The 14,332-nt window shown below is 35.9% G+C and overlaps 1 protein-coding gene and 1 long non-coding RNA gene across 2 annotated transcripts; both read right to left on the reverse strand.

Annotated features, from left to right (window-relative positions):
• Positions 1 to 4,887: 4,887 nt before the first annotated feature.
• LOC145209243 (uncharacterized) lies at positions 4,888 to 5,665 on the reverse strand. Its single transcript, XR_013855040.1, has 3 exons — positions 5,619 to 5,665; positions 5,061 to 5,225; positions 4,888 to 4,976 (listed from the first exon to the last, which is right to left on the reverse strand). It is a non-coding gene; the product is annotated as an uncharacterized LOC145209243 (long non-coding RNA).
• Positions 5,666 to 8,365: 2,700 nt separating this feature from the next.
• LOC145219299 (receptor-type tyrosine-protein phosphatase alpha-like) lies at positions 8,366 to 11,214 on the reverse strand. The gene is made up of 12 exons (XM_080086681.1): positions 11,104 to 11,214; positions 10,741 to 10,872; positions 10,324 to 10,463; positions 10,125 to 10,260; positions 9,872 to 9,972; positions 9,614 to 9,702; positions 9,481 to 9,554; positions 9,267 to 9,389; positions 9,086 to 9,202; positions 8,858 to 8,997; positions 8,533 to 8,668; positions 8,366 to 8,471 (listed from the first exon to the last, which is right to left on the reverse strand). Exons 1-12 carry the CDS (start codon positions 11,164 to 11,166, stop codon positions 8,397 to 8,399), a joined length of 1,326 nt encoding a protein of 441 aa, XP_079942807.1. The 5' UTR covers positions 11,167 to 11,214; the 3' UTR covers positions 8,366 to 8,396.
• Positions 11,215 to 14,332: the final 3,118 nt, after the last annotated feature.

Raw genomic sequence — 14,332 nt, forward strand, 5'->3', positions numbered from 1 at the left:
AGGAAAGTTTGCCGGAGATCCGTCGCTCCAAAACCAACCATTTGACGACGTGTTATAACGAGCTCCAATAAGAATCCTAATGTCTAGAACAACATTTCCGAATCTTATTTAAAAATATAAATAAAAGATCGGTAAATATTTTCTTTTTGTGTATGTTTTCAAACCAAACGCTCACTTGGTGCCAGAAACGATCCCTCGTATTTTGTAAAAGTTTGATACGGCTCATTGACACTGCGTAACTTGCTTGAATATGGTTGCTGCGTTTTCCTTCCATAGTTAAATATTTCTTTTTGAAGTTTTTCTATGTTAGTGTTGGAATACAAGGAATACTGGAAATTCCAGCCTGCAAACAGTACAGATTTCGTTGCAGGTCAACACTATGTAGGTTTTTGTTTGACTACAGTAATAAAGATTAAAGGAAAACGTATTAGTTTAAACGGGATGAATAGCAAGATAGTAATAAATAAAAAGTGTAAGTGGTGAGTTATACAAAAAAATCATTTTATTGGAAATCTACACGCTTTAAATAAAACAGTATAAACAGCATTTTGCCATTCATGACTAATTTTGTTTCGGTTGTTGTTGGAGAATTTAGAGACCTTAGTGTGTTTGTTGCATTGTGTAATGTTTTGCTCAATTTAGGCCTCAACGAAAACAATTATTACAACTTAAAAATTTTAGCACCGACATTGTGGAACGTTAATAAAGCTGAGTAAAACGTAAACCTTTGACCCCACAGTATCTTCCAATGGTCACATTCCACCTCTCAATGCCTTCGAGCGAAACAAAAGAACAGAAGCAAATTTTTTGACTATGAGTTTCAGGATTGCTGCTGGATAATACTTGGTTTAACTCTTTGTATCAATTAGTTTGTAAGTTATTTAAAAGTGTCACCTTTTGTACAAGTCGAAATACCACAGATGTCCAAGCGACTTTGTACTAGTCCAACCCACTTCAGTCGGATTTTTTGAGTATTTGTATCGTCTAGGATCGGTGGTATTGTAAAAAATATAAACTGTTTCTAAATCTGAAAAAAACGTTACGATTACTTGCTTTTTCTCTAATCTGTGGCAAGAATGATGTAAAATTGGTTGATTTAAAGCTAACTTTATGCCTAACTATGGTTACAACATAGTCTGTCGTTTAACTATTAACTACTATAATTACAATATCATTGTTTTTCTTTACGAAACCTGTTGTGTATTTGTCTGTCATGAGTTGATTGAGAGTTGTGTTGATCTGTGGGTCATCAGTCATTGCAAGATTTCCACCCAGCAAAGAACATTTCTCCTGTGCAGTGTTTGTATCCACAAGATCGTCAGATAATATCAACACACTGTCCTTCACTGCTTTCAGTGTCTTGTTGCAACCTTAAAATAAAAGTGTTCACGTTTTCAGGAGATTGGTGTGTTTGCTATTGTTTGGCTTTCATGATCTTGTTGTAGCTTGAAATATATTTACTAGTGTTCAATTCAAATCACTTGCACCTTATGTTTGGGAACTAATCGTTTGTTCTTTACTTTCGCTTAAAATGTCACATCTTGAGCTTTTAGTTTAAATTACACAAAACCTAAGCAAAAATTACAACATGCAGAAGAGCAACATCTTCCAATGATCGATCAGTAATCTTGCACCATCACCTTTTGTTTTACAAATTGTACCCACATTGTTGTACATTATTGTTGGACCTACTTACTATTGTATTGTCCCGTCGAACACTGAATCAAAACCAAAACCAAAATATTACTTAGGTTATTTCCCTTCATTGCAGCGTCTGTTTCGGTATCGACTAAAAACAATACACAAATGATGTTTATCCTGGTAAAAGAGGTAAACGTGCTGATAAACTCAATCATGTTAACGACACGACTTCGTATACATCCTGGCCTAACTTTACTATAGACTCACAAAACGTTTCTACATTTGCTTGCTCTGCATTTGTGACTAACGAAGACTTGTTGCTTTACCTCTGACTAATTGTCTCTACTTCAGTTTCTTGTACGTAATAAATATGATTTATTGCATCGAATGCATCACGATACCACTGACTGTAATTTGAACTAGTTACAAGGGTTAGCTCTGGAGCATTTGTACAGAGCTACGATTTCGTCATACGCGTCACATTTCCTCATGCATATATCACAGTACGAAGGTTTGCACAATCTTCAAACTGAATCACGCAGTTTCTTGTAACATGACCCAGACTAGAAAACTTTGCAGTAGCCGCTGTAATTCGAATATTACCAATCAGTAGCGACTTACTTACCATACCCTATGAAATTCCGTTCGAATGGAAATATACAAACCGTAAGCTTTGTCTGATAATTTACGTTTAATTATGTAAGATGTATATTTGTCGAGGGTGGAACCTGTGAAAATATTCAAGGCTAGTGAGTTTAACACGTAGCAGTAAACTTATCTTACTCCATTTTCTTTCCTGTTTTTATATACGTTTAGAAAGCTGAATAAACGGCATGGCACCGAAAAAACGCACATGCGGTTTGTGGACTTGTGTCTTCCAAGCCTTCAAGTTTTGCAGAATGTAATAAATGGCCATATAAGTATTGAAGTTAAATAATTATTAAGTCACACACACTCTATGGCGCCCTCAGTGTTGTTGTATCTTGAACTTCAGTATTTAAACGTGGCAGTTTCGAGCGGGTTGTTGGTGTCTTGTGAAGGTCACGCGTGATTTTTCTGATGGTTTTCATGACGGTAAGCGAAAGTTGTGATTAAATTGTTTTCAGCCTTAATATATATTTTTTCAATGTGTCTTTTGAAAGTCAATCTAGTACGGTGTTGTTTCGTTGCATGTTTTTCTTTTGTACTAAATTGATAATCTTGCGTACTCTATTCCGACAAAGTACTGGTAGACCCCTTTTTATTTTGTTGGTGCAAGTAGCACGTCATTTGCTAAGCTGTACAAAATAAAATAAAAACGAAATTTTAACTCTATGCTATGTGGCAACTCTATGCGTGTGTCTCGCTTCTTAAGTAATTTACCATTTGTAGGCCTGTCAGAAACAAAATAAGCTCGATTTAAATTCAATTAACTTATATACCTTACTCTAAGTATCAGCCTAAGAATTCAAATTCTGACGTAGTTTGAGAATGCATTGAAACAAAATGACAGAAGATCACCTCTCAAAATTGATAAATGACAATAATACATTGTTACATAAACTTATCTATCTTAAACTTTCAATTAAAAACATTGACCTGTGTGTTCGGCGCACAAACATGACCACCAGGCCAACATTGACAAGTACCAGAAGCAACAGTCCGATCACCATACCAGCAATCATTCCAACTTTAGTTGCGTAATCTGCTGTGTTATCTCCAGGAAAACAGCTTGGTGGGGGATCACCCGGAGTTGTGATATTTGTGTTGATTGAACCGGTGACAATCACTGTGACCTGCGATGTATCAAAAAATATGTGTCGGGTCTGGGTTACTTTGATCTTATGTTACGTAGAGAGTTATTCTTTTTAATTTTCTGCCAAAACAGGGAGTGAATTTTGAAAGCGAACAAAATAAAAAGTGTTATTACCTGCATTTCATAGAAGGTAGAGTAATTGAGACCTTCGAGTACTGTAAAATTGTCTGAATACGGATATGAGATGGTTTGGTGCGAACCATGGACTTGAACCTCAACCTGAATGCAATTGGGTGCAATGAAGGATTCAAATAACAGTTCAACAAACCCGAAACTTTGTTTTCCACCTGCGATATTAGGTCGTTTCCGTTGATTAATAGATCAAGTCCGGTCCATTTGACTAGCACGGTTGAAGGGTTGCATGGAAATGTCTCTGCACTCGTGTTTACTTCGAAAATCATTGGTAAGGTTTGAAATTCAAATTCCACATTTTTACAAACCACGTTTGCTTACTTTGAGGATAGCAACTTGATGGGGGATTTTCATTAGTTGTTACTGTTTTTGTTGTTGAGACGTTGACGTTTATGCATCCTGTAAGCGTTGCAATGATCTGAATATCAAAGTTGTTTGAAGTTGTTGTTTTTAAAAGGTTCCAGTTTAAACAGTTAAGTTTAAAAGAATCAAACAGTTCTTGTATGTTTTACTTTAGTTACATTATTTGGTAATTAATATAAGCTTAGTTGTTTGGTTGTCTATCGGCTTCAACTTTGCCATCGAACGAAATACATTGCATTCAAGTATGTTTTGACAGCGATATATTTCAGATAGATGCAAACTTTTCCAGTGATTAATTTGCACTACTTACAGTGATCTTATATTCTGTTCCAAAGCTTAGGTTTCCAATTGTTGTGTTTTGATCTGCATACGATGCTAAGATGGTCTTGTTTACTCCCAAAACAAAAATTTCAACCTAAATACAACATTTGTAAAAAGGCATAACACCTGCATGTTTAAAAAAACTTGATGTGATGAATCAATACCTTTGCATTGAGATTGTTATCGTTGATGAATTGATTAAGTCCAGTCCAACTGACAACCACAGTTGATGCGTTGCATTTGGATTTCTTTACACCAGCCTTAACTATAGGTTGGTTAAAAGATTATATGACTTACTGGAATAATACAACGCTGTAATATCTTGCAAGAAACTTCACAATGAAGTCATGCAATGTATCATTTAAAAATCATCAAATCGCAAAATATATTAGAAATGCTTTTCTTGTAATCTGAACACAATCGTTTTGTTTTGATCTGTTAGTACAGAAACAAATCTAAACAATACAGAGATATTGTGTGAAGTCTCTCGTTTACCTGACCTAAACGAATGTGTTTCGTAATTACTCACATTTTACTTGGCAACCGTAGTAAGCCGGTTCCCCACTGCAGTTTATGCTTGACTGCTCCCATCCGATCCCATAATGCAACGCTCCCTGCTGGCAAGCTGTAACGTTGGAAACTGGTAAGTTTGCCGGAGAGCCGTCGCTCCAATACCAGCCGTTCACAGACGCATTGTAATGAGCTCCGATTAAGAGGTTAATGTCTGGAAAAATTTGCAAATCTTACTTAAAAATATAAACAACAAAATCGTTTTTTGTCTTTGTATGTTGTCAAACCAAACGCTCACTTGGTGCCAGAAACGATCCGTCATATTTTTTGAAGTTCTCATACGTCTGATGGACACTTTGCAACTTGCTTGAAGAAGGCGGTGTATATCTTCCGTAGGTAAATATTTCTTTTTTGCGCGTCAATGTGTTAAATTCGGAAAATAAGGAATACCGGAATTGCCATCCTGAAAGCAGTACAGATTTAGTTGCAATTCAACCCAATGCAAAAAGGTTTTTGTTTGACCACGGTAATGAAGATGCAAAGGAGAAGGTATTAGGAACACGGGATGAATGGCAAGATAATATCAAAAAAGTGTAAGTTAGGCATGCCGAAAAAAAATTATTGGAAAACTACACGATTTAAATAAAACAGTATAATCAGCATTTTGCTATTTATTAACAATTTTGTTTCGGTTGTTGGAGAATTAAGAGACCGTAGTGTGTTTGTTGCCTTGTGTAATGTTTTGAGTAAGTTGAGACATCAATAAGAACATTTAATACAACAGTTTGCTATCTTTGTGTAAAATGTTAGTACCATCGTTTTGTGGTGGAACGTTAATAGTTACTTAAACACAAACCATTACGGGCACAGGTTCTTCCAATGGTCACATTCCACCTCTCTGTGTCGCCTCTGATTTCATAATTGCAGAAGTAAATTTCTTGGCTATGAATTCCAGGATTGCTGCTGGACAATAGTATGTTTAACTGTTTGTATCAATTGGTTTGTATTTAAAACTGTCACCTTTTATACAAATCGAAATACCACAGATGTCCAAGAGATTTTGTACTTTTCCAACCCACTTCAGCGGCATTCTTTGAGTATTTGTATCGTATTGGATCGGCGGGATTGTAAAAAATATAAACTCTCTCTAAATCTAAACGATACTACGATTACGTGATTTTTCTCTATTCTAAAAATAATGTACAATGTGTTCATTTAAAGCTAAGCTTATACGGAACTATGGTTACAACATAGTCTGTTGTTGAAATATAATCTATTTACTGTTTCATTATTTTACATCCTAACCTGTTGTGTATTTGTCTGTCATGAGTTGAGTGAGAGTTGTGTTGATCTGTGGGTCATCAGTCATTGCAAGATTTCCACCCAGCAAAGAACATTTCTCCTGTGCAGAGTTTGCATCCACAAGATCGTCAGATAATATCAACACACTGTCCTTTACTGCTTTCAGTGTCTTGTTGCAACCTGAAAGTAAAATCGTATGCGTTTTCTGGAGATTGGTATGTTTCTCCTTCATTGCTTTCATGATTTGTTGTATTTAATCGGTAATTTAAATCCCTCGAGCCATTGCTTTTTTTAAATTATTCGTTTATTCTATGCCTTAGCTTTAGGTGATACCTCTTGAGCTTCTAGATTAAAAATGCACAAAACCTTAAAAAAAATTAACATCCACACGTGCAACACCTTTCAGTCAGTAATGTTGCTCCATTACTATTTGTTTTATCAATTGTTCTTACATTATTATTGGTTTTTGTTGGACATACTTACTGTTGCTTTGTCCCGTCGAGTACTGAATCAAAACCAAAACCAAAATATTACTTAGATAATTTCCCTTCATTGCTGACCCTGTTTCTGTATCTACTAAAAACAATACACAAACGATGTTTAGTCAAGTGGTTGTTTTATAATAAACTCATATTACGGACACGACTTCGTATACATCCTGGAATAACGATACAATAGACTTACGTAACAGTTTCCACGTTTGCTTGCTCGGGATTTGTAATTAACGGAGACTTGTTGCTTTCCCTCCGACTAATTGTCTTTAATTCAGTTTCTTGAACATAATAGAAATGATTCACTGCATCGAATGCATCACGCTACCACTGACTGTAGTTTGAACTCGTTACCGGGGTTAGCTCTGGAGCAGTTATACAGAGTAACGATTTCGTCATACGCGTCATATTTCATCATGCATACATCACAGTACGCAGGCTTGCACAATCTTCAAACTGAATAATTAGGTTTGTTATAACATGACCTAGACGAGAATACTTTGCAGTAGCCTCTGTATTTCGAATATTAGCAACAGTAGCAACTTATTTGCCATATCCTTTGGAATTTCTTTTGCATGAAAATATACAAACAGTAAGTTTTGTGCGTTGTCTGCCTCGTGGTACTGCAATTTTTTTCTGAGAGTTATTTCAGAAGCAAACTGGGCCTTTTCTCTTCTTTAGCTTCGTAACTATATTCTGCATGTTTGCCACTGTCTATAATTTGATGAAAGTTTACCAGACAATGTGCTGTGTGAAAGAATATATATGCCGAAATTTAATTGATTTGGCTTCGGTTTCCTATGACTCAAACCGTCCATTTCAACGTATATTTGCTTTGGATAAAATCCGATAACATGTAAGATGCGTTTAAAGTATTCATCCAGTCTCTTTGTCACTTCCGAGTGGTAAACGTAGGGTATAAAGTAGTTCCGGGTGACACAATACATGCGGTACTTGATGATAGAGTCATAATGGAAAAGTACGAAGTAATTACAAGCGAAATTGGGACGGAACCCGAAACTACAAGCCCAAAGCACAGCCTTACCATTAATTTGTTAAAATTTAAGCGCGAATGACGCCGAAACTTACAAATTCTAACGTGAAAATTAAGACACTTGAATTAGACTTCAACCTTATAAGTCCAACAGGAAACACCCGACTAACATTTATATCAGTTGAAAGAAGTATGTGAGTGTTTTTTTTTGGCAAAGACTGATGCCAAGTATTTGCAGTGAACGTAACTGGTCACAAACAACCACCTTACGGCACCTACTGTCCTTGCAACTCATATACTGGTAGAAATGCTTTAACTCGCAAAGATTTGATTGTAGAACACTCGTTCGATGTGTTCACCTATGTTGTGGATCCATACATGCTCACAAAACATCAGCTACTAAACTTCATTTTTAAGTATATTGCTTTTAGACAAAAGCGTTTCAAAATCTTGAAACGGGTAATTGAGCAGTAGTGTAGTTTACATAGCCCCGATGACAAATCTAATGATTCATAAATTAACATAATATTTGTGGACAATTTGCATAGGTTTGTAAAAAGTTTTTCGTTCTACCTTAATACAATGAAATAAACAAACCATCATCTACAGCAGTTCAATGCTAGAGGATTGACTAACAATGAAAACGCACTTTTTAGGCGACAACGACAGTTCGATACACACGAACGTAAACATGATAAAGAGGCCGCCACAAGTAGTTTGTTTCACGAACAAAAAACTTTTCAACTCATGACTCACTTTGCTCATTTTGTCGAACAAAAACTCAAATCGTCACATATATGTAATCGCTCGTAACATATTTCTAGTATAGTTAACTTCAATTTAAAGTTTATTTATAGTTTGAATAAGTGTCGAAATCAGACAGATATTGCATGACGACAGAGTAGCAGTATTTGTAGAGTTCCTGTAATAACAAAAACGGTAATAACGAGGATACTTATAAGTATACACCTTACTTGAATTACCTTGTTGTCGACCATATTAGGTCTCATATCTCTCAGGTCTTTCATAGTTCGGAATACATCCACCCGCTTTTGTGTCTTCAAACGTTCGAGAATGTTCACCAGAGCGATGAAGGTCCCAGTTCTCGTTGATCCGTTACTGCGGCATTACACGAAAGAATTTAGTAAGTTTAATTTAAGTGAATAAAACTCGAACGAATTTGATTAATGTAGTTTTCAATGTAGAGCTACAATAGTAAAAATGACATTGTATGAAGCGTTTTATTAATTCAAGACATTTAATGAAGGTCGGTTGATTTTGAACCTAATATAATCAATTATTTTTCACCTGCATCCTACCAACACACACTTGCAATTCTGTTTTTGCCGTTGCATTTCCTCAATAATTTTGATGAAATCCATTACTTTCGGAGGTCGTTCCACGTCACTCCATCCCTTTACTTGCAGAAGCTTCAATTGTTGGGCAGCCTGACAAGAAAATAAAGGTTGTATTCAACATGCGAGAACAAGAAGTATCGCAACTGCTTTGTTTTTATTATAGGTAAACTAAACTCACAAAGGCGGTGGTTGCAGACCAGACGTTGAGAGTTATCATATTGTGAACGTTGCCTTCATTCACATCACGAACCGATACCGAAATGTCTTCATATTGTAAAGCTGCATTGAGTGGAATCTAAAATGAGTAACATGTTTCAAAAGTATAAAACCATTTTCGGCAAAATTGTTGACAAACTTACATCAATGCTGCTCTCCAAATCAACAACAACCAAAGCTTTCTTCTCGACAATCATCTTCCAGAAGTTTTCATGTTCTCCAGCTGCAGGATTTCTTGCCGCGATGAAATCTGAAGACCCATGGTTCTGTATGTTAAACGAAAAACATAGTGTTTTTTGGAAATGTCGAAAACAGTTTTCCACATTGATCATTATAAGCGAATGTTAGTAATTTCACCTGAATGTATGAAGCATCCAACTCCTGAATGTTATGACTTTTGTTGTCCCAAAGTTTGACCGACGTGTTCTTATCTAAATTCATTTTTAACAGGATAATTATAGATGTCCAACATTGTAAGACATTTATTTACATGTTCTCAGCTGTGGGTGATTTTCCTGCCATTTCTCGCCAAATCTCCAAGATGACAATGTTTGGAATTCTTGCTCCAGCATTTCCTCTCTGTAATTTTACTTTGAATATAAGATGCCAGTTGTACATTGCAAGATCAACAACTAACAGTTATCGTGTTATTCGCATACATCACTATATTGTGAGTTGACACTATTTATCTGCTTATTAGCTGGTTTTACAATTAAGTCAACACTAGAAACGTCATAGGATTGCTCACATTTCACTCGAAGTCATTGATCGTAGTTCCGTAGCATCTTTATCTGTTTCCTTTAGACTCTCGCTCTCCATAAGCAGTTTGTAGACGTACATGTATTGTTTCTGTAACAATATTATCTTTTACAGTTTAAACCCTTTCTGCAAAAGTACATCCATGCAGCATTCTTTGCTTTACTTACAAAGCAACTTACATTTAAATAATTTTGAATATCAAGGAAAATGTAACAAAAGCCGACATAGTTTGTCAAGCTCACCGAATTTTGAACCATGTCGATTCGATTCTTTCTCATTTTCAGAACAGTTCTTGGCACATCAACTGTTCTTTTGTCGTCAAGTTCATGAAACAATGTGTCCATTGCTATGTAAGTACCTGTGCGTCCCACTCCAGCACTGCATATAAGACATATGTGTTATTGATTATTCAAAATAACATAGGGTTTGTCAAGTCTTTACCTGCAGTGCACGATGATTGGAGCATTTGTGTTTTGCAAATTATCGACCATGTTACGTAAGTGGATCATGTTGGATGTAGTTACTGGAATCCCATGATCGGGCCAAGTTGTAAACTGCAACTGTGTTATGGTACGTTGTTCCTGGCAAACGAAACAATTGTTCATTTTTCAAGGTTAAATGTATTTCTTTTTATATTTGCAATGTTGTATATGGGATCATATGAATTTGTGCATTTCCAATTAGCAGCCTGATGCGTTTGCATCTTGCTAACGAGTTAAACATTGTCTGCATTTGACCATGAATACCTGGCAGTAACATTGCTAATTATTTCTAATGTTCAAGAAAACAAAATCATCAACAACAACCTTATTATCAACCAACTGACTAGAACCTATTCGTTACAAACATTTTACTTACTGTTGTCGTGAATATGACGAACTGTCGTTGAACGATTCCACCGATAGTTATTTCCAGTTGTGTTCGAACTGAAAGGCCAGCGGTCAAATTCCTTTGAGATTCTACCTCGGGCCAGTATTGTTCACATTTTGGCTGCAGAAAAACCGGTTTTGCAAAACCAACAAAAGTTAGTAAACCACTAGACTATTATGTTTACCGTAACATGGTTTACAATTGAAACTTGTGCAGTCACGTAAGACAATAATTAAACTCAGTGGAATGGAGTTGAATATTTTTTAAATAAACAAAAGTGCAATCATGTTGACATGGTAAAGGTTAATTTTCTGTTGTAGGTCGCTCATTATCAGCAGTTAGAAAAATTACCTTTCCGTTTTCCACCAAGCCAGTAAGCATTACGATGATGTTGGAGTTTTCCTGCCAAACCATCAACCAGAAATCGTTGATTGTCTCCTTCTTCGGACCCTGAGTGGCGATGAACTTCTTCTGGTTATTGTAACCCGGTATATAAGCGGCGTTGATGTAATCGTTTCCACCGCTTCCTTGCAAAACCACCCGAGCATGATCGTCTATTGAACAACCACAAGTTGTGCAGAAAGTCAATTGTACACGTATCAGTTGCATTGTAATAAACGGCTAGTACAGGAAAGTAATGACCTCTTAATGCTGGCCGTTCGTACACTTTTAGATTTTCGTTTTGGCTGGTATTTCTTGAAAAACATGTTGTGACTTTAACAATCAGATAGTCAATTGACTTGTCTCCAGCACAAATGAAACAAAAAAGAACAAACGTCTGATATAACCACCTTTGGGTTGCCTAATAATTTCTGATTTGAACAAGAAAACTATAAGAATGCAAAAAGCAGTGCACTGTTTATAGATATCATGAGTTATACCGCCAGATCTATTTAAATTTCATGCGTTTTCTGGAAGAAGTAGAAACAAAATGAAACACTGTCAAAACATATGTCCATTCCAATAAAATCTGTCTTTAACACAGGTATGTTTGAGCGCAAGTGTAATGCAAACAACATCGATTTGATGTTTATCTTGTTTGTTTGGAAATCGGGTGTCTATTTAACGGAAAATATTTACCTTTTCACTATGTTTACACAATGTGTTTAAAGCATACGTTGTAATCCAGCCTTCAGCCATTTATTTGCTGGTCGATAACGAAACAGCCACGTTTAGATTTCTGTACTGGAATAATGCACAAGACATAATCCGCAAAACTTTATTATTGCCTTTGTGTGGAATAAAATTGTGACAAAATACTCTCGCATGTAATGTTGGGTACAGTTGCTTACAAACAACAGTGAAATTGAACAATTTTTTGTCATAAAAGTTGCTTAGACCCTAGTCGCTGTGAGACCAATTTACTGATTTGTTATTCGACTTTACCATATTGCCAACTTTAATACTTACACGGGAAAATGTTCTTGTAGCGGTTTTTCACAGCGTTTTGCGGCAACTGTGACACGTCCCTTGTCCTCTGGTTGTTTTTGCATTGGTTTTGGATTTTCTAAATTAAAAATAAGTATTGTGTAAATGATAACATCCCAAAATATCGTTTTTATTTACGGCATCTTAAATTTTACGAAAACAAAAACGAAATTAACCACTTATAAAAATATCGGCGAAAGCGAAACCACCATGACATGTTATATTGCCTACACAGTATACTAACCATATAGGCATTGATTTGCATCAAAACAAACCTCAAATTCGTTGGCAAAAAGAAATCCCGACTCAACATTTTTCTTGAACAACTCAAACAAGTTCGAATTCGACCTGGCTTCATGCGCTACGTTTTGGTAGGCACCGTTTCCAACTTAAAACAATTTTTGTTTAATATTCGCAAAGAAACGACTCTATCGCTATGATTTAAACATTTGCACGATTGTAAGAAATAAAAACCCACAGTATCTGCACATTTTTGTGCGTGAAAGTGTTTAGCAATTTACAAGTTAAAGCAGTTTTTATGTTTTTTTATTGTTGGTAGCACACAGGAAGAAATCGTCAAGTAAGAATGTAAGTAGCTACCTGGTGGTAATCGTGAAGAATTATGATAAGAAACTTCTGCTTGTAAAGGTAGATCCTTGCTTGGTCTGTAAACGCAATAGAACAGTTTCACTTATAAAGAGTTTTTATTTCCAATGAAAATCCCATGTAAAAGTTTCACTATTTTAGAACACACATTGTTTTATCTTTATGTTGGTGCGTGAGGATCAGTGGATAACAATATATCATGCATCGACTGAAGCTATTACCCAAATGCGTGGTGAGCCAAATCAATTGTTGACAAACCTTTGTCTTCGACGAATAAACATGACCACCAGCCCAACAATGACAAATAACAGAAGCAACAGCCCGATCACCACACCAGCAATCAATGCAACATTCGTTGCAGGATTGGCGGTGTTATTTCTAGAAAAACAGCTTGAAGTGGGATTACCGGGAGTTGTTACTGTCAGATTGGATGTGATGTTTGTGTTGATTGAACCAGCGACAATCACTGCAATCTAGAATACAAAGAGTAAATTGACAATTACTGTGACCTGCGGTACAAAACATGGTTGGTTTAGTATTTATGATTTGTTTTGTTAGCTTAATACTGAAAGAAAACTAGACTTACCTGAAATTCATACAAAGTAGAATGAACGAGACTTCCTATTTCTGTAGATTTATTGAAATATGGAACAGAGGTTGTTTGATTCAGTCCATGGACATAAAGCTCAACCTGTATGTGGTTTCAGAGGTTCAAGTCAAATTATGACAGATTATAACAAAACTTTGTTTAATATTCAAATGCACAAGAATTAAACATCAACACACATGTTCTCGCACCTGTGCTGTTAAATTGTTTCTGTTGATAAATTATTTAAGTCCAGTCCAACTGACAAGCACAATTGAAGCGTTGCATGGGAAAATCTGTGCCGTCGCGTTTACTACAATTTCGTTGCATTGAAAATGTTAATATTATTTGGAAATCTACATGAACGATCACAGTTCGCCAGGCCCATTAAAGGCGTCATACCGAATCAGCCGGTCACCAAGTATTCACCACTATATTACAAGGCGAAGTCTAGAAAAATCTATAGATATATAGCCTGCGGTGGGAATTGAACGATTTATGTTTTGCTCTGCATCGTTTACGTCTGGTATATGCATTTGGATTACAATGTATTAAAGCAATACCGCTCAAATTTCTTGCTCAGAAATACTAGAATAATCAGGACAAGGTTAGAACTGACAACTTTGTGAGCACTGACCAATCAGCCATCAAGTAAACACTTTACTCGCTGCTCAGAAAGAAATATTACCTGGATATTTAACCGGTTTTATTTCCGTAAAGAAAAAGAGATTTACCTTTAGGATAGCAGCTTTGAGGGGGATTACCCGGAGTTGTTACTGTCAGATTGGATGTGATGTTTGTGTTGATTGAACCATTGACAAACACTGTGATCTTAGTAAAAAAAACAGTACAAAATAAACTTTATGTTTCACATTCTTTTTAATAGACAATAAGTTATTTTTCTGTTTAACCACTTCTAAAGTAGCTGACCTGGAATTCGTAGAAAGTGGAGTAAGTAAG

The sequence above is a fragment of the Phallusia mammillata genome, chromosome 1, assembly GCF_965637545.1.
Source record: "Phallusia mammillata chromosome 1, kaPhaMamm4.hap1.1, whole genome shotgun sequence".
NCBI lineage: Eukaryota > Metazoa > Chordata > Ascidiacea > Phlebobranchia > Ascidiidae > Phallusia > Phallusia mammillata.

Excerpts from the sequence above, each read along its gene's own strand:
- LOC145219299 (XM_080086681.1), bottom strand. The coding sequence starts at position 11,166 with ATGGTTTGGCAGGAAAACTCCAACATCATCGTAATGCTTACTGGCTTG. Across the intron at positions 10,464-10,740 it reads TCGTCATATTCACGACAACA|GAACAACGTACCATAACACA; the intron begins GTAAGTAAAATG and ends TTCGTTTGCCAG. Across the intron at positions 8,998-9,085 it reads GGTCTGCAACCACCGCCTTT|GCTGCCCAACAATTGAAGCT; the intron begins GTGAGTTTAGTT and ends TTTTCTTGTCAG.